The following is a 21,230-nucleotide window of genomic DNA, read 5'->3' on the forward strand; positions in this document are numbered from 1 at the left end:
GCTGGCCGTGTTCACTCTGGTAACGTTTGCCTGCTGGTTATTTTCGGAACATTTGACAGCAGGGTTTATTCTGCTGAGAGTAAGAAAAACACATTGGCACCTGTTATCAAGTACAGCAACTTCCACTTACTTTATTTAAGCACATGTAGAAACACAAGCACATGTACATATGTATGTGTGTGTATATATATATATATATATATATATATATATATATATATATATATATATATATATGCGCATTTATTTGTCATCATATGGAGCAGAGTTCAACAACTCTGCAGCACACACATATCACTCTGAGTGGTGCAATCCAGTTTATTTCTTAATTAATTGATGCTGAAAAACTGGAATGTGTGGGGAACATGCGCGTGTGTGCAACTTCATAATTCAAATGTTTGTGTGTATGTCTGTGTCTTTGTGTCATAATCCTTACCATATGCATCACAGTATTAGAAATCATTAGGATAGTGATCAATCTATAATCTGTTTGTGCAAAACCAAGTACACATGAAAAACATTTGTCATTTAAGAGGAGAAAATATTCACGTAGGGCATGATTTCATCCCACACGATACAGGAGGGATGTATAAGCATTTGTATCTGATATATTACCCCTGCAAACATAAGCAGACTGTAATTCAAATCAATTAATTCAAAAGGTTCAAACTGAACCCCCTATGATCTGCCTTTTTTTCTTATTAGCACTGTTAAAGTTGATCCTGCAGGGTTAAGCTCTGCTCAGGTCAATAAGTGAGTCGTTCCAAACTTTGAACCACCAAATGCACAAAAGAAGAGTCCCAAATGAATAATATTTCTTTAGGCTAGGTCAGATTTCATTAAGAAAGGCAGATAAAGTGGGAGAAGCAGACTCAGAGAGAGAGAGAGAGAGAGACTTGCATGTCTCAGAGTCAATAGAAATATATCCGCAGCTGATTATTCCTGGGTGACGACAGTGCCACCCAAGCAATAGCACAATTAATTACACCACAGATGTTTCAAGGGGGCCCTGGTGGCTCACTCCATATTTATGTTTTCTGGCATGGCCGCTGGACGCATTTCTCCCAAAGAACAATTCTTTCCACCATCAACTGGACTTGTTTAGTCTGTGCGGACCCTGTGGTGTTGGAGTCTTGACTCCTAATACACTCTGGCTTCGTTATTAGGATCTTGTTACAGGGAGGATGGAGAGGGGGTGACAGGGGGAGTAAATGGGGTAGCTAACGTGTCTGACCTCAGCACGTTATCAAGTCTGGTGGTCCTTCCCTTCTTTTCCCTTCCATACTGTGGGGACATCTGGACCCTAAAGCTCTCTCAGACAGAGATTTGTTTGAGAGTATGGTGGTTTATGTGGTCCAGTATAGCATCTAGCACTGTGTTTTGATCAACCGTGTGTTTAGGAACATAGAGGGGAAAGGAGGAACTGTTAGGGAGAGCGGGTAAAGGCTTACAGGGAAACATCAGCCATAAAATCCCTCAGCAGTGTTTGTGTAAACATGTCCTGGCCAGATGACTTCATTTCTAGGTATTTGTTTGTCAGTTGGAGTACCCCTCCAATAATAAATAGGCCACCATGCAATTTGAAACATGCTGAATGTGTGTGATGTGTGTGTGTGAGGATGTGAGGAAAACAAAAAGAGAGACGGAATGCAAGAAGGGACTTGTTTGTGGTTTAACAATGTGATAGAAATGTTTCCAGTCATATTTCAATCAATCAATCAAGTTTATTTGTCACATGTAATCATATAAGGCACAATCACAGGGAAATGTAATCCCGCCATTTCCTTCAATTTGTGCATTATAGATGTGGAATAGTAATAAATATATAGTATGTGTATGATTGTGGGGGGGCAGTCTTAGGCAGTGACCTCATTTAGGATCTTAGTGCCCGTAGGGTAGAAGCTCTTCCTGAGCCTCTCAGTGCTGGCCTGGTTTATCTGGTACCTTCTTCCTGTAGCAATGAGAAAAGGCCATTATCCAGGTGGTTGGGATCCTTAATGATTGTCCTAGCCTGATTCTCATAGTGCCTGTTATAAATATCCTTTAGGCTGGTTAGAGCACCAAATATTGTATGTTCAGCCTAACAAACCACTCTTTGCAGGGCCTCGCAGTCCTGTTCGGTGCTGTTTCTGTACCAGTTCTCTATATAGTGACCATGAGATGCAGCTGAAAGCTCTGAATTATTTGTAAGTGGACCTTTGAGTGATCAAATATGCACATATATTGTATCCAATCTAAATATTTTCATGTCTAATTGAGATCAAATATAATATTGAAGATTTTATATCTTAGTTGCTTATCCTCTCTTGTTCTACAATGATCTTACCTCCTATGTAAGCCTTACAACATAATTTAAAAAAAACAACAATTTAGCAATACAGTAGCTCTTAAAGTACATGAAACTTTATTGTGATTGTGGTTTGCTCTGGTCATATACTGTCGGCAGATATTCAACCTTTAAATCCCACTGAGTCTGCATTTAAGAGCATAATTATTTAGACAGTGTGAGCATTGTATTTACATAAGAAACCCCTTACTTTTTTGGAAAAGAAACATACTAACAAAGATATTGTGATACAGCACAACACAGGGATTCATTTTAGCCCCTCTGTGTATATACAGTATCTCAAGGGAGCCATATTGTAAAGTTACATGTTTATCATGTCATAATTCAAAGGGCACATGTTGCCCTCCATCAGCCATGCTCTTACAGTTGGTCCTTGGCAACAGCTTAGTTGTAACATATAGAGCCAGACCTCCTGCTGATTTCTGGTGTAAAATGTGATTTGCCTTTCTGTTTGTTACAGCCCCTTTCCACACAGAAGAAGCGAAAGCTGTATTATGAAGGGCTTTTCACACGTTTGGGTTTTGTCAGCTGCAGGCTGGACTGATTGAATTACAGTGAGCAGAGACCTTAAAAAGACACAGTGAACTTCGAATAGGGTCCTGGGACCTCCTTTATGAACTGCATTAGCAATGGAAGTCACAAATCACTGGATGTGCAGGGGAAGCAGGCTGCGGGTGCTCATTTGCGGATATATTTATCTGTATGTGTGCCTCTCTGTGTTTTGTGTGTACAGATATAAACTGTGTGGGTGGTGGGTAAACGCAAACATGCACATCTGTGAGCCTGTGTGAGCGTGTGGTACGCTAGCTCCCAGCACGCTGCAGAAAAAAAAAAAAGCCTTTTCTTTATTTTCCTATCCCTCCTAAATCTTCCTACATCTCTGCTGTGGTCCTCCCCTTGACAAAGCTGCTTGCCAGTCCCACTGAATAGCCCTGGCTCCTACAATACACAGTAAATTTCTTGCACAATTAAAACAAGGAATGAAGCTACAAAAGAAGCCCCCAAACAATGGAGTCGGATGACAAAACAGCAAAAGAGACCACACTGGGCCGTTTGATTAAGCCATTGTTAGGGTGCACAATGTACACCACTCCACAACCCTTTTCTCACATATACCTCATGTCAATCAAACAGGCCCTGCGAGCCAACAAGCTAAACACACACACACACACACACACTAACAAACATAATAATCAAACAGATCAGGAACAAATTTGAGGCAATGCGTCCTCACTGCTCTTATGGCGCAGACTTGAATGGACGTCAGTGTAATTGTTCATCTGATGTGAGGACAGAAATGGAAGGCAGTTTTTAACCTGCATTTATATTCCTAGTTCTCACTTTTAGCTCACTTTCTACTCATTTTCATCTCAGTCAGGACAGTCTGTAGTTTATTCAAGTATCTGATTATCATTATCATCATCATCATCATCATCTCGCCCTCTGTCCATGTAACAACCTCATGTGTGAGCGCTGTTGCCCTTCTCCCACTCCCTCGCTCTCACACATACACCACCCCTCCCAAAGTTGATAAATTCCCACAGTGGCTGTTGACCCAGCTGCCTTTGTCAAGTGGCGCTACCAGCAGGTGCTGTTTTCACAGCCACCCTGGCAGTCGTACAGACTGTTTAGTAGCGCTGCTGACCCCTGCCTGCTATTAACAGTGTTAGCTACAGACCCCCCAATCCTCCAGGGACTCTTACTCTTTCTCTCTCTCCCTCTCTTTCTGTTTGCTTCCCTCCTTCGCTTCTTTTTTAACTACATGCAGCCTGCAACAACAAAAGCCAGCAAGGATGGAGTCTGGAGTTGGGTGCTGATGGGAGCATGGGAATCAACCCCCCACCCACCCACCCACCACCCTCCATCCTCCAAATTTAGAGCAACTTTAAAGCACACACACACACACACACAGTCACAGTATTGTCACATTGCACTGCCATCAGTCAATGTGTCTGTCAGAACTTATGCAACACATTTTCAAATTAGGAAGTTTCAAATAAATACAATTAATGTTCAAAATCATAGTTGCAGTTATTTATCAACTGACAGGCTGAAATCCGTATATTTTTTGACACTCACACCTGTACAGTAGGTAAAATAAATATAATATTTACTGAAATAATAAAGCCAGATGACAATGACGGCAACAAGAACAGGTGAGACTCTACAAACCCAATAAACATTCCTCCATAGCAGAATACTAATTGAGTGTCCACAACCAAGAGTAAATGCACAGTCAACTTAGTTACCCAGATGGATTTAACATGGTATATAAATTTTAAAAAACTTGTTTGATTTCAGTTTTAATATAAAAAAAATATCCCCTGGTTGTGGATCTTAAACTAAAATCTAGTTTTGGTCTCCACTCCAGATTGACCATTTGCTCTCCAGCCATGATTGATGACGCCTGTTCTCATGGACTAAGCATTACGTGTATTCATACTCACACACACTGACCTCACTACTCATGACTCTCAGTCCTAATACCAGCATCAGTCCGCGGGAGTCCAGTTACCATGCCTGTGTGTAAAAGTGTATGCACATGCTCTCAATGTCCTTCAATGTCCAGCAAATAGTGTTGCCTCATTAGCTTTCTACTTCACTACACAACAGAAATGTTTACGAATCCGTATATCTCTCTTTCTCCGTCTCTCTTTTTCACACACACATACACACACACACACAGAGACACCAGTGTGTGTGGGCCAGTGGGCAATAGGCGCTAACAGACGCTTCACATTTGAACTTGATTACGCACTCCCTGTATTATTTCCAGATTTGTAGAGCGTGATATGAAATAATTCTGTTTCAGCCCATTTGCTGATGTGCGTGTCTGGATGTTTGTCTTAATATGGAATAATCACAATATGTCTGTGTGGTGTTCAGACATTACACATATGGTGTGGAGATGTTTGTGTGTGTCTGCATTTTCCAAATCATGTTTATATCTGAAGGAGCCTTGTTTTAACCCAACGTGTTTTTTGTTCTTCAAGAATTTAAGGAAAATACCACACTTGACACGGGAACTGTCCTGGCTGTACAGTATAAATCCATTTTAACAATTGAGAATTGATTCTATGAATTGACAATATACAGAAAATCTGCCAATACGTTAATGACAAATTATTCGAGAATCTAAATATTGGAAAGTCTAAAATTATAGAGATAAACACACATTTCTAACTATTTACATAGATTAAAAAAATGTATATACATTACTGCGTACAACAGAAGATTTCTTGGTCTTCTTGTTGTACCATTCAAGAATAGCTTTACATGACATTAACCACGTGATGTTAGACGTAGTTTAGATAGAACATATTTCCTACAGTACTGCCATGAATCATAATATTGTATTACTGTGTGCCTCAGCCAACAAGAGTTGGATGAAGGTTTTGTTTTTGCCCAGGTCCAGCTTTTTGTTTGCCTGTTAGAGGAATATTTTTTAAAAAGTTTTGAATGGATTTGCACGAAACTTTTTGGAAACTGCGGCAATTTGGCAAATAAAAACTGATGTGTTTGTTGGTGGGTGTGACTTCTCACTGAAAGGCTCAAACTTTTTAACAGACATACGAAGAAAGAAACCATCCATTAATAGCCCAATCAAACAACCTGGATACACTGGAGAACTCATTTCTGTTTTGGACATAACCAGCCTGCCAATTTCTCCATTTGGCACAGCAGCTGACCGCAGAACAAATACAGTGCTGATTAGCCATGTAGTGCAAGTGGCCAAAATTCTGAAAAGTAGGAAGAATTTGAACAGGCACATCTCAAACCACATGACACGCAGACTTCCAAACATTAAGTTCTCTATAACTACACACCTTTACACCACACTCTGCTGGCCTTTGATTAAAAAGAGAGGAAAAAAAACAACCCTGTTTACATCGGTAATTATTTCCAGTAAAGTCATTATTATTGGACGTAAACTCAACATTTAACCTAATTTAAAATAATGAGGCCATGACTTAACCCTGCGACCTTAGAGCCAAAGACTTTCATTTTTTTGTATTTGCTCCTCATTAGCTACTGGAGTTGAAAACAAGTCATCTAAGGGATGTATTTTAATATTTTCAGAATTATTACCATGATGTGTTTTGTGTTATGTTTGATATATGAGAGCTAATATTCAAAATCATGTCAATACATTTTAAAACAGAGATCTTCAAATGATAGTCCCTAAATAGATTCATTTGTAAGATTGTTATAGTGTCATGATTACTCAGTATCATTACCGTAATGGGGTGTGATTGTGTTGAAAGCCAGTAAGCAATAATATTAAATTAATTCCTCGCCCTGCTTTCTGTAATTCGTTAGCATGTCATGTGATGCTTGTGTCCCCCCCACATACTGACTTTCCCTCCTTCTAACAACTGTTAGAACCAACCCTAAGGAGTGCCAGCGTCAGGTGGAGCCTCCAGAGCTGCTGATGACCGCTTGTTCCAGACACTGTAAGAACGGACACTGCACTCCTACTGGCAAGTGCTGCTGTAGCCCCGGCTGGGAGGGACCCTTCTGCAGAGTTGGTGAGTACTTGTTGGCAGATTTGCATCTGCTGCTTTCAGAATAATATCATCTGGACAAACATTAGTGTGTTGTTCCTTTCCAGATGTTAAATGAGGTTTAGTAATACACAATATGCACAGTAGGCATGCCGAAATTTTCCTTATAAATCATCAAAAACTCATTTGATCTTTTGTGGCTTTAATTCAGAATGAAACAGCTTCCACTCATCTTTCTCTTACTTTGTTTTTGACCACCTCTGTTTTCCTCTCTTGTCTCTTTGTAGCCAAATGTGAACCAGGCTGCCGCAACGGAGGAGTGTGTATGGAGCCCAACAAGTGCCTGTGTAAGAGCGGCTACTCCGGCGCCCAGTGTGAGAAGAGTGAGCGGGGTATGCCCAACGACCAGGAGAAAGACGGCATACTGGACCACATCATTGACATGACCTCGTACCTCCTAGACCTGACCAGCTATATCGTATAGGGGTGCGCAGAGGGGGGCTGCTCCCTGCCGTCATCCTCAAGTTGACACAAATCTACCTACCACCACCAGCAGACTCTAACGAGGTGTCCTTAATCTCCCTCACGCCCACACAGGCATGTACACACACACACACACACACACACATACACACATATAAACACACAACTACACACAGGATCTGCTTTTCATCCACATCACCATACCGAACTCTTCCTCTTTCGCCTATAAGCTACTTGCTCCTGAGCACCAGGCCTGGCATCCAAGCCGTGTTCACATTTCAGAGAGACCTGCAGGCGGCAGCGAGGTGACTGACAAGCACGGCCAAGTTATGGAAGTTCCACTAAGACATTTCCTCTCTCGTTCAGAAAACGCCCGCATGCGGCTGACTCCACATTTAGACCTCCCCCACCACCCCCCCACTCCTGGTGAGCCACCAGAGGACACTCCACAGGAACAGACCCATTTTAACCCAAGACTTTCAGGGGCTATCTGTTGCCTTACTTTAAGACCCTCCCACCCCCCAATAAATGGAGTTTGAGGCATTTCAGCTGAGACAGTTGATTGTTCAGGGGTGATCTAAAGGATTCAAAATTGTAAGGAGTGGTTGACGAGCTCAAGATCCAATTTGTGCCCATGGTCTTTTCCATTTTAAAACCTACATACACAGACTTTGAAGGAACCTCAGGCTCAGTTATAAAATGCTGAGAGGTCACTCTGAGAAATCGTGGGTCACATAGAGCCTGCAGTGCTTTCTGCTATACTATCCGTAAGACGCAAATACAAGAGATAAACCATGTTGATGTTGTATTTAGTTTGTGGGCACATTGTCATAAAAAGCTGTAACAGTATACAAGTATGTATACTTCGTTTTGCAACACTCACTTGCTATCAATGTACAGAAACAACAGCAGACTGTTATCGACACAGAAATAGGAATAACTGAGTGAGAAAGTTTTACTGTCAAAGCCAGTTTCATACAATCTGAATGGAGTTGTTGACTCCAATGCACTGTATTCCTTTGTTTTTCTTTCATTCACTTTATTATTCAAAATGAATTTTAAACATTTATTGAAACACAGTGAGAGTAGTTTCATATTCACACACACACACACACACACATACACACACACATACACCACACTAGCACAGGTATGGTTTAACAAACTCCTGTCATTGCGTCACACACTGAAACTGAAGCCGAACTCAAAACTACAAAGGGAAGAGAAAGTGCGGTGATGTATATTTCCAATAGAGCTTACCTAAGTACTACTTAGCATTGCAAAAAAAACTATAGCATTACTATTGTTATCATAGAGGAGGGTTTATTTTTTTAAGCGTAATAATATATGGGAGAGAATGGTGTTTATAGAAAGCAGTTTTACACTAAGCTTGTCAGTTCATGTCATTTCATGTTCTTGTACTTATACATATGCAGCTTTTGCCTCTGTTAAGAAAAACACGTGAGGAAGTTTTTTTTTTTTTTAAATCTACTTTTTTTTCCCAGTGTCAAAGTAATGCATGTCTGTGCCTGCATAAAGTAATTCAAAGCAGTTGGCTGAGTCCATCTAATTCTTTTCTCTGACGTGATTTCATTACCATTGTCAGAATTGTGTCTCTGTTTTGAGATGATCAAAGATTCTGTCAGGCCACCAAGTTACTGTGGAAGCAGTTCACAGTCAAAAGGCAGATCTTATCTGTTGAGAGCAGATTTAAGGTTAACCCGAGGACCTGTCTAATGGAGATAAGTTTGAAAAAAAAAAAAAATTCAATATTTGAAGGTTAAACTCTTATGAGCATCTGACTCTTGAAATGTAGTCAGAAAAAAGGTTAAACAGAGACAGGGATCGTCTGGAGCCACATTAATGTGTTGTGTCTTTTCAGATGCCAGACTGAAGTTCATAGAGACGCAGCACATAAACACACATGCCCATACTCACTTCAACTAATTACTCATCTTATTAAGAACTCTACATTTGTTCAAATTCCAAAAAAATGAGTCTTGACAGAACCATCAATTGTTGTGTTTAACAGTTTTGAAGGCAAACAGTTGCGGTTTTGCTTTCTCTCGACACTTGGTTTGAAAAAAAAACAAAAAAAAAACAGATTTTCATGTGTCATGGTTAATTGAAGTTCAGTGTCCGTCAAGATGTATTTGTTGTTCATCTCCGGCCTCGCTCATGTTTGCTGAAATAAATCAACTCTACCTGGTCTAAATGAGTCAAAATGGAATTCATGCTGTAAAATGGAAAATTATAATTTTTTTTTAGCACTTAATGTGAAAGTTGCATTGTAGCTGCTGAGACGGCGTGGTGTGAATAGAATAACCATTTTCATTATTTAAGTAGTTACACAAATAAAATAATTATTTAAGTTCTCTATGTTGTTTTTACCATTGTACTGTATGTGACATTTTTTTTATTCCTGTATTGTAAATAAAACTAGGGATAACTTTGTTTCTCTTCAGAAATATCAATATGTCTATTAAAATTTATAGCATGTCTGAAATACTTGTGTCTCTTTTGTTGTGGTGTTTACAGTCTGTTGAGCAAGAACATTTTATTATAGGAGCAGATGCTGTGTGCAAAATAATGACCTCAAAATATAATTTTGGGGAGGAAAGTTGCAAAAATTAAAGAATATTTAGTTTTTATTTACATACTCTGCATGTAAATCATGTTGAAAATAAAGTAATAAAAAGTATATCCCAGCAATGGGAAGCGCTGCCACGTATTAGCAGCTATTTCTGTTAGCATGGATGAACTGGAGTTACCTCCGCAGCCAGGCCGGGCCAAGCCAAAGAGCTGTTCTGATGGAGGAGGAGGCTGCAGCAGGAGAGCTTAAATGTGCCCATATAGAGACCTGCCAGACGGCTGGACTTGAAAGCAAATGAATGAAGGATGTGCAACGCCTGGCTTGATGTTAAGAGAGGAAAGCTATGATGTTTTCTGGCAAAAGAGCTGAAAGTTTGCTACTTTTCTGAAAAGAAACCAGAGGAACATTTTGTGGAAGACTAACCAACAGGGCTCTTTGCCAACGCTAGAAGCCTAGAAAAAAAAAATAGTGTTACGCACACAAAAAAACTATTAAAAGACAACTAGCAATTAGTGTCGACTTAGAACATAAAACGTCTTATCAAAGAAAAAAACTCAAATATGTGCAAAGTATAAATATATGTTTAGTTTGGCTGCTGCAGCCCTGTTCCCCACTGCCTTAGTCCAATAAATTAAACACTTTCTGTTATCGTACCTGTTTTGTGGCAAGTGGAAGCAGCTTGACGTCCTCCCAACAATATCATATACATGTTATGAATTTATTAATAATTTTGTCATCCTCTTTTTTTCTGTACTGTAATTTTGATATCTGGTCTATTCTGTACACACAACATCTACTGTATGTCTGCCCGTCCTGGAATAAGGATCCCTCTGTTGCTCATGATTTTTCTTCCATTTTTTCCCCATTAAAGGACTAGTTCAAAATTTTTCAAGTCAGTCTTAAAATAATATTCAGGAGCCCAAATGAACACCTGAATATCGCTGTAATCATTCCTCCTGTTCATACTGGCCCTTAAGAGATCCCCTCCCAATGCACCGACAGTGATGGGGGAGAAAACAGACAGCCCTCCCTCCATGCAAAAATGTATTTAAGTTTCTCTGAAGCTTTGAAAGTTTGAAGGTTTAAAAGAGGAGTGAAGGAGGTCATCTACGTCAAAGTAGAAAAACTATCTCTCAACAGCGGAGGAGGTTTACGACACGACACCGCGTATCGCCCACCTACAATACTGTCCTTTCATCCCTTCCCAGGAGACTTAACAACCATATACACTTGGCCTCACATGACTCCGTTGACTCTTAACGACTGTCGTTACACCAGCCAGGAGCACTAACGATCAAATGGTATCAATGACCTTGATAACGACCACAGAGATGAAAGACCTAGGACTCCCCGCTAGTCAGTTAGAACTGAAGAAGCCCCTTGGATGAGGGGTGAAACATCCTCACGTATCTTCAACCAAGTCCAGGGGCCCTCAATTCAACCCTCTTTGGACAACCATGACCTGGATGACTGAGAATACTCACAAATATCTGAAGCTAATAGGAAGCTCCAGCCGTCCAAATTAAGTCTTATCAAGTGGATATCTTTCAACGTTAACAAGACCAACGTTTTTAATGAGAAACACTGTCCAGGGAAACACAAAGAGGGAATTTTAATCTAAAAAGACTGAAACTCTGGAAGATATACACTTTATTTGATTAACTCGGACGGCTGAAGCCTCATATAAGCTTCAAAAAACTTTTAAATACATTTGACTTGACTTTAAGTCGGCAGATAATTTCAGAAAAATTTGGTCTTGGCAGGTATGTGTATGTAGGTCTCCACTCAGGATCCACATACTTACAAGATTTTAGCTAATGAAGACTGTGGGATATGAGGGTCAAAAGATGAACTGTGAAACTCATTGTTTTAAAATGTTTACAACAACACGGCATACAGGGAGTTACATTTGTTGTGTGTTGTTTTATAGCTACTTGCATCAATTAGCTAATCACAATGTTGGCCGAGTCAGTTTTTGGAAGCACAGCATGGTATTGTAGACTATTTTACAGACTGCATAGATGGATGGTAATTAAATCTATAGACACCCTCTAGTCGTGGCCCCATACTGGGAATTTTCTCATTTCTGGTAAGTCAGCTGCAACATTTCCACTGATGGTTTTTCCTCCAGCCAGGTAAAAAGAGTAAAGAGAAGGATGTTGAGAAAATGTTTGAGTTAAACTTGCGCCAACGTGGCCATGAGCCCAGGGTTTTCCCTTTACTGTTGCTTGAATGGAAAAGCTGCCTGCAGAGTTGACAGTGAGGAGAGAGCCGAGTGATGGCTGTTATGTCGTCATGCAGCGTCATGGCATCGCTCAAAGTTCAAGCCGAACATTCCTCATTTGAAGTGGAAATTCTCTCCTCTGTGCCTTTTTTTTTCGGAAGTACACAAACACATTCATGCGTGGAGGCACACACGCAAGAGCCACTGCTGATGGCAATATTAATTTCCTTCTCAAAATACCAATGAGGCTTTGTGTTGTATAATGATAGTGAGCGGAGACCACCCACCTCACTCTGGTCTCCCTCACACACACACACACACGCACACACACACACACACACACACAAGTGCACACGCTGCCATATTTAGAGTAATGCAATACTAAGTTGTCTATGCTCTGTTCAGATCCAATCAAAATTGCATGAAGTGGAACTGTCCAATAGTGCTGCGAGGTCCAGCGTATATTTGAGTTTATACACTATCTGTGGCATGAATCATTACTTTTCATTTGGAATAGTTTTCTTTTTCCTTCCCAAAGGGCCCTTGTCTGGCTATCTTTCCCAAACAGTGTAACCCAGTACTTTGAATAAACATGAGGAGCCTGTATACCAAATATTTGTAGGACTGAGATGGCTGGAAGTGCATGCTATAATATTGTATACATGACTGAAAGAGTCAGCACAAGCAATACTTATAGGGTAACAGGAGGAGGCCGACGGAGCAGGAAAAAACAATAGTCCTGTGATTAAAAAGAGGCACGTCATTCTTTTTCTCCTCATCCGGACGAAAGTGAACAATTCATTATTCTGTGTTTACTTGTGTTTCTATTCTGTAGTAACTTATTACTGCAGGTCCTCCAATAGCTGCTCTGTCTTGGGACTATCACCGTCTAGTGCCATAGAAATAAAACAATGAAAAGATGAATTAATGCACATAATGAGTCATCTGGGATCAGTGCAAAAAATATGAACAGGTGAAACTGTTGTTCCAGAGGTGGCCAATCAATACCATGAAAACATCATACAGATTATCTTTATTCAGGATTTATTTACATTATTCAAGTTTAATGGACGCTTGAAAAAGTATTTCTTAAATTTTAATCCATTATGCTTTGGTTTGACAAAGACATGTTGATATTTAATTTTATAATTGTGCTTTTGGATTTTTCTAACTTAAAGTATTACAACTTGGATCTTAGTTTTGTAGATTTGGCCATTATTTCTATCTGTTGTGATAACATCGTACTCATAGTGACGCATCACATCAACAAAGTCCCACAGCGGAAACTCGCAAACTCTCCAAACTAAGCTTGATCATCTTAACTTGATCGAGCATCATCTAGGAGTTAAACACGAAAGAGAGTGGCTGAAATGTCCATATTTATCTCTCATTGCACCGAAAAACGGAGGCACAATTAGGGCTTTATGATAGGTCAAAGTTGAAAGAGGAAGTAACTGTGATGAATGTTTACAACCAACAGTTTCAGTAAAATGTTCTCATTCACTTTCTCTTCCAAATAAATTTAGTAAACCCGGAGGTTTGTTTACAACCTATATAATAGTCTGACTGCTCGTGTTTCTTGCCCTGTTGGACTCCTTTTTGCAATGACGCAGTGTTCCCACATCTCAGCAATTATACAGTTATTAATGCAGACTGGAGGGATGGGAAAAACTATAAAAATGAGACCCAAGTTGTAAAAACAAAAAAAACAAAAAAACAAGAAAAGGAAACAGAATTATCATTTAATAACTGAATTGTTCATGCTGCTGTGTCCTTAATAAAGTCTCAATTGAATTGAACTGAATGATACGTTTTGAACACCTTCGCTAGTTTTCATTCAAGCTCGATGTGACGAACTTGAGATGTTTTCACCAGAATCCTCAAAATGTCTTTTAATATGAGACCTTTTGCAAGATTCTGACTTAATGCTTGGTGAATCTTTTAGAATTTTCTATTTGTACTTCATACTTTGCTGAGTTCATGCTTGCTTCACGCAGATGTAGCTCTATCTGTGTTAAGAGAGAACGGTAAAGTCACCAGAATTCTTCGGCAATGAGAAATAAGTCAGTGTTTAGGTGCCTTTAGACTGCAGACTACAGTAAGCACATGAAGGTAAAACATAACATACTGTACGAGTGCAGGTACAATATGGTGACTTACGCAGTGGAAAAAACATATATAATTCTATCCAGCCATACATGGAAACTTGAAATACCCGGAGTTGGCAAGAAAATGTGTTTTAATTGCCTAATTGCTTAATAGCCTTAACAAGGTTTTATAAATGTAATATGACGTAAATAAATTTGATTTGGGGTAGACCCTCGAATAAAGCAAGAACAGCTAAATTATTTTAAATGTGAGCTACCATGTTCCCATAGATTTTCTTTTACTACCACTAAAAAAAGACGTCTTTTTCCACTGTTTTCCTGTTGTCTGGCAGTCCTCCTTTATCAAACCCATATTACAATCCATTATTCTAACTGCTGACTCTACTGACTAACTACTTGATTTTCCCGATACCACCCATGTCCTCCAGCGACAGCTTTTTGGGAACGTCTCCTGATGCTCACTGTGATTGTGACATCCCCCTCAAGTCTCGTTTGAGTCTCCCTGCACCATGAATAACTGTTTCCACTGTGATCTAACTGTCCATTACCACCTCACCACAATACCACAAAACTGTGGAAATCACTGTTAAATGTATGTTGTACTTTGATGTCACGTGTTAACAGATGAGGTCATGATGTCTTGTCAGTAAAGGATCCTAACTGGGGAGCAACTTTGATTAATCTTGTGCATTAACATCTGTGTTTGTCCATATTGGCACCGGTCTCTTGAGATTTTGGACATAAATTGTGGCCCCCTCCAGGTTTCAACATATTGATTTATGTGAGAATATTGGATCTGGACTGTGTAAACATTTGTGGTGGTTGTTTCAGTGAGTCTGTTAACTGCATTTTTATATGTGTACATCTGTGTGCAAGTCAATCCCCCCGGTTGTATATCTGGTTTTGTCACACCCCTAATTGCGTAGTGTATTCTGTGACCTCATGTGTTTACTCTGGGCTGCCTCAGTGAGTACTACTGCTGAAACGCACGACCGAGGCAGCTGAAATCTCATATTCCCTGGCCGATCACTTACTAATGAAGACACACTTTCCAGCCAGCTTGCTGCTGCTGCCTTTTCCTCCTACCTCACTGAACTCTCAGCTTATCACATAACAAAACAAACCGCACTCGCCGACCACCTTGGAGGAGGTTTGGCTGGGTTTATGCAAGGATGTTGAATTTTGTCAGCTTTTGTTATTAGCTTAGACATTTTTTGTCATCACACTTGGCCTTTTTCACACCTACATGATCTCATATTTCACAATTCATCTCAAAACCTTCGTTTTTAACACTAATCGCCCATCCTAAAGCCTTTCTTTACACCAGCTTTAGTATTCGTCCTCATGCTCCTCTCTTTTCATCTCTCTGTCCACTCTTCATTCCATCACTCCCTCTCCCCTTTCCTCTCTCTCTCTGCTCCTGGATTCAGAGCTTGTTTACTCTCCCGGACCACAGCACTGACTCGCATCCATGAAATGATGCAATTAAGGTTCCCACTGGGGCTCAATCTGTCATGTGAACACATGCAAAACCCCCACAGAGTGCTGAGAGCAGGACTCTGAGTGTCGGTCGACAGGTAAGACTGACGGCGGTGAGCGGTGGTGGTTAAAAAATGAGAGGGGGGGGGGGGTTGGTTGGTCTGATGTCTTGTAGTGCAGAAGCAGCAAAATGTAACACAGAAAATTTGGAAATGTGTGCATCCACACAGCACAGATCAAGACAGAAAATGTCAGGTGTGTGTGAGTGTCTGGGTTTCTGAGTGCACTCACGTCATACCAAAACTCCTATTTTTTACTTGTATTTGTATATTTGGTTATTTTTTATTGTGTATATTTCAACCAGGCAAGGCTAAATGAAGTAGTTATTAGGAAATGAATGTATTTGATATAGTGCACACAATAGGAAAAGAGATACAGTATGTGAGGAGTCAGATCAAACCCCATTGTGACGCGTGCCACAAGTCGTAAAGGAATATCTCCCCAATGAAATCTAGACATTGGTGGTGGTGAAAGAGTGGACGTGATGTGTGAGCTCACTGTAAGGATTCACTGAACAGTAGGTTGTGATGGAGGTGAATGGGGTGGAGGTGGAGGTGCATCGCGCTGACACTGAAATTACAGCTGACAGCAGCAGAAAAAGGAACAGACTTTAAAGTTTGACAGCAAAGAGATGACTGGCTCACAGAGGTCACGATCTGATTGAAGTGAAAAGTGTGAACGCCCTCAGTCAGCTGAAGGAGTTGGAAACGGGAAAGGAAAAAAAAATCAAGTCAAGTCAATAGAGTAAGCATAAAAGAGAGTAAAACTTTCTCTGAGCTTCTTATGTATGAAATTGCTGTCATCCCATTGACAATTTCATTCAAATTTTGCCATCATACTGGTTCTTATCCTTTGATTTCACTGGAAGCTGTTTGTGGGATACTTAAATAATAATCAGCAGATTAATCGATACTAAAAAAAACAACTGTTAGTTGCAGGCCTAATCTCACATGAGTAGTGCCATTAAAACGAGAAATGAAAACTAAAACATAATGGCCTGATTTATTTTAGAGGCAACAATTATTAAAGAACCCCGGGCACTTCTAAAAATTCTAGTTAACAGCTACACCCATAAAGCTGAACGACAACACTTACTACTCACCCTTAATTGCCCTTACTACCGGCACTGTGTGTTTATGGAAAAAGTAACCATATAATTCCATTAGCAGCACAATTACTTTCAGAGTCTCAAAAAGTGCCTTAACAACAACAAATACAAGCAAAAAAAATCAATAAATAAAAAATAAGGAAATAAAAAAAAAGTTTAAGGAGTCAAAAGTACATAAAAATCCCCAATCATAATGTGATTGTTTAAAGTAAACAATCACAAACAGTGCAAATTGTTAGGTGAGGTAGATGAGGCAATGGAACAATGTAAAAAAGAACGCTCAGCAAAAACCTATGTTTCGCATAAACCCACTGTAAGCCTGTAGGAAACATACTGAGCATATGGATGGACAAAGCAAAAGTGGATCATGCTTTTCGAAGTTTATATGGAAATTGGCATCCATTGTAACAGAAAAATCCATCATGTATAGGAACAAAGCTTACAAGGTCTTTGATGCCAATAGATTTTCACAAGAGGCCTTTAAATTATTGTAATTTCTCTTTGTCAAAAAAGAACTTAATTAATAACAGACCTACAGAGGCAGATCCATATGTTTACCGTTATAGCTCATATGTGCCTTCAAACGTGTTGCTTGGTTCACTCTTTCAACAGGTAATTTTCAGTAGGAACTGTTTCAGTGGTTCACAATCATCAAGACACATTAGTATTTTCTGGATAGAGGTGAACATGTGAATGAGTTTCATAGGAAAGTCCAAATGCAATGCGTACATTAAGCCAAACAATAGTACTAATGCATCAGCCAACCTGGGGAGAACACTCACAACAATTTCATCCTCGACTATGACAGAGACGCTCTCAGGGCTGAAGTGTACCACACCAGTAGTGTTGTCAGTGACCACAGTGAGGAGAGCAACAGGGCTGTCAGCCATATCTGGCTTGCCTTCCCACTGCAAAATGCAAACAATACAATTAGGATAGTTACAGAAGCAAGGCTGCAAGTCATACACTGTCTGCTTATCTGTGCTCACCACACACTTAACGGATAAACTTGTGTTTTTTCATGTCTGTCTTGAAACACTTGCATGTCAATATGTATATTGAGTTACTGGTGGCCGTAATCATTCTTCCTGTCCATACTGGCTGTGTAACCCGCAAAAATCCACAGCATCAGGCTGCCGGAGGTGATCCGCTGCCACTCTAGCCAGTGTGTTTGTGTCCACCGGGTACATAAAATGCTTTGCTATCTTTATGTGCAGAGTCTCCCTGGATTGGAGGACCAACTCCACAGTCCTTGTTCTGTGTAAAACATACATTCTTAAATTGAGGAGAAGCGCTAAATAGTTACTTTAGTGGAGCTCTCTGCTTAGCAACACAAGACTAAAGAGCAGGAATGCAACCATCTGTTATTTTTCACACAATTTTACCATTCTGTTTCCATCCCTTCCGTATATTTTCCTGACTTTTAATGGCTCAGCAGCTCCAGTCCAGCGCAATATGACTGAAGCAGCCAGATATTAGCTATTACGGCTACAGAAACAATCTTGTGAAAAAAAGTTTAAAAGCTTCATCAAAAATCTTCCACTGATTTTTTATCACACACTCAATCACTGATCTTTTTGTTGAGCTGACAACATCAGGATATTTTGCATTTCCTCACATATGCATTCCTCTTTCATTCAATATTGCATGTACAATAGCAGAAAACTGTTTTGTTTGTGCTCCAGTCCTTTATAGACATGAGTAACGCACATCAAAACAGCCTTACTAAAGGTCAGTTCAGATCAATGATTCGCAACGAGAAGAAAAGGCTTTCAAATGTTGCAGAGAAAATTGCAGTGGGGTGAATTGGTTAGTTGCAGAGAGTCTAAAGCCGTTGCCTGAGGTCACAAAAGACCTACCTTGTCAAATTGCCAAGTGCAGTTTAAGAACGTAAGGACGTAACCATCTCTCTTCAGCTAATCAGGAAACAGCACAGGCCAATGCAAAAACATGATGGATTTCTTTTGGAGGAGAGGGAGGACCAGCTCATCCAACTTTTTGAAGAACAGCATTCAAATTACAAATTGTAGCTCAAAAACGTACTCCAGTGAAATAAACAAAAACAACACCCTTCGCTCGATTGCAAGTGTCCTGGGTGGGCAAGTTACATCTTGTTCTTTTTCATTTACGTTAAGCTAATGTTGTGAGTTAAGTTAGCTAACGTTAACAAACAAAACACTGTCACTGTCATCCATTTCTTTCCGTTTGTAGAATGTTTACAATCAGACGTCAGGGATTCTTTTGCCAGTTGCATCCAGTCTCGCTCTGATTCATTGATCTGAACTGGCCTTTAGCGGCACTCCATGCAAATCAGATGAACCACGGCTGGGCTCATTAACATGTCAAGTCTTAGTAAATACCCCACTAAATTAAAAAAAATTGCAGTGACACAAAGGTTTGCGACAGGCTTCATGAATAGGCAGTATTTCCTTGCTGAGCTGTGGTTGAGGAATACGTCACTGTAATCACACGTAGGTTTGTTGCCAAGACAAAACACCAACAATAAATCTATACAGGACTGCCAGAACAGACCTATTTTTTGACATTTTATAAACCATACCATTTTGTCTCCATTACACTTTGTATTTCTTTCCATACTTATCATTTGTTTGTTTAGCTTAATGTTTAGTTTAGTTGTTTAGTTTAATATCTAGCATTGCTGTCACATACTATGCTTGGTTTTGTTTGTGTTTAGCATTGTTTTGTTACATTTACATCTGCATTTATGGTTTAATGGAGACAGACAAGTTAATTTATTGTTTATTGATTTAAGATTTGAGTTTCTTGAGTTATAGATTAGCTTGGGTTGTAACTTACCATATACCCACCATGCTTTCAGGAGACAAAAGGAGGAGGCACTGAAGCACTTCCTGCTTTTAAGCTCTCGCTGACATCACCAGTGATGTCATAGGTTAGACCAAGTATGGGGGGATTTTTTTATTTAGTTAAATGGTGGGTTTAGTTTAGTTTAGTTAATTGGTTTTGTATTTATGTTATTTGTACTTCTTTTGGTTTATGGTAATCACTATGCTGTGGTTGATGTGTGTGTGTAAACGCTATTAACTGACACAAGTGACATTATCATATACCAGTTGTTGGTATAAGGGAGGTCATGTTTAAAGTAAAAGTTGTTGGTTTGAAAAATAGCTGAACAGAAAGAGGATGTCAGTGTAGCTGTGTTAAGGTAAGTTTGAATTTTATTTTTTTTATTTTTTCATTTAATTTTTTGGAGAAACTTGTTTTTGGTTACAGTGGTCAGAGTAAATCACCTTTTTTTAGTCATTCAACAAGTCTCTAAGTCTGTCTCTCATCACCTTTCTTGACACTCTGGCAAAGCTTCACAGGTAAAACTTTATTTCACAATAAAGCAGCAAATAATTGTAGAAAGTCAGAAAGTGTTGCAGAAGTTTCATTTAGAAACTTTGTTTGAAAGCCAAAACATGTGTCTTCTTAGGAGATGTATGTTATTACTTTTCTTTTTTCTATAATATTCCAGTGACTTTATCTATTTTTTTTTTTAAAATTAATATTTATAATGTGGGAAGAATGATCCAATGATGTATGAAAGTTGGAAACTCAACAACTACAAGTTCTAAAGTATTCATACTTTATGGACAGGTGTTCCATGTTGAAATGCTTAAACCTGCAGTGCGGAACTTTTACATACAAATGAACATCCGTTATATTCAAGCCCTTGCCAAATAAGTTCACACAATGCTGATTAAGCCTATCACCGCCAGATAAATCTCTCTGTATTTCCCAGTATACCGGTGTTTTTAATCTGGTGTGGGGTTTGACATTCCCGCGCTAGCTGGATGAATGCATACTGCACATGCTCTATGAACAGAACAAGGGCACAAGAGACTTCCGGCTAACTTCTGGTTATCTCTCTGCTAACTTGAATGGGGATAAAATAATTTAATGGTGCAGCTCTTCAAGAGTTTCCAAATGTTATTGGACCAAATGGATCAAATTCTGACAGAGACAGAGCGGGCAGTGGTGCCTATGATGTAAGCACGTGTCAACAGTGTTATTGTAATTACTCTCACCGCCAGAAGGGGTAGACAAAAGTAGCTTTAACATATCAAAACATGGTACCAATAGTGCTAGCATGTGGGCAGTTATTACGTGCTGTACGTTTTGACTAATAACTCATGAACTGTGAGACTTAGCAAAACAATATTTGCACCATGTGTTCCTTGGGTGATACTGATTTGACTGATATAGGCCACGCCCATTTGCACCCATGAAATGTTTCCACCATTTTGGATTTTTGGTAAATACATTTATTGCTTCTTTTGGCACACATTTCATCTAATCTTC

The 21,230-nt window shown here is 39.6% G+C and overlaps 1 protein-coding gene and 1 long non-coding RNA gene across 4 annotated transcripts in view; one reads left to right on the forward strand and one right to left on the reverse strand.

Annotated features, from left to right (window-relative positions):
- The window catches only part of hhip (hedgehog interacting protein), a 36,698-nt gene extending 26,855 nt beyond the window's left edge, over nt 1-9,843 (forward strand). For all 3 annotated transcript variants that reach the window (XM_067584947.1, XM_067584948.1, XM_067584949.1), the window contains exons 12-13: nt 6,731-6,876; nt 7,140-9,843. In XM_067584947.1, the coding sequence (XP_067441048.1) occupies nt 6,731-6,876; nt 7,140-7,336 (343 nt within the window). In that variant the 3' untranslated portion in view covers nt 7,337-9,843. The remainder of the gene's footprint in view (nt 1-6,730; nt 6,877-7,139) is intronic.
- LOC137179894 (uncharacterized) lies at nt 301-19,307 on the reverse strand. The gene is made up of 3 exons (XR_010927880.1): nt 18,767-19,307; nt 17,690-17,815; nt 301-1,951 (listed from the first exon to the last, which is right to left on the reverse strand). It is a non-coding gene; the product is annotated as an uncharacterized lncRNA (long non-coding RNA).
- Nucleotides 19,308-21,230: the final 1,923 nt, after the last annotated feature.

The sequence above is a fragment of the Thunnus thynnus genome, chromosome 3, assembly GCF_963924715.1.
Source record: "Thunnus thynnus chromosome 3, fThuThy2.1, whole genome shotgun sequence".
Taxonomy (NCBI): domain Eukaryota; kingdom Metazoa; phylum Chordata; class Actinopteri; order Scombriformes; family Scombridae; genus Thunnus; species Thunnus thynnus.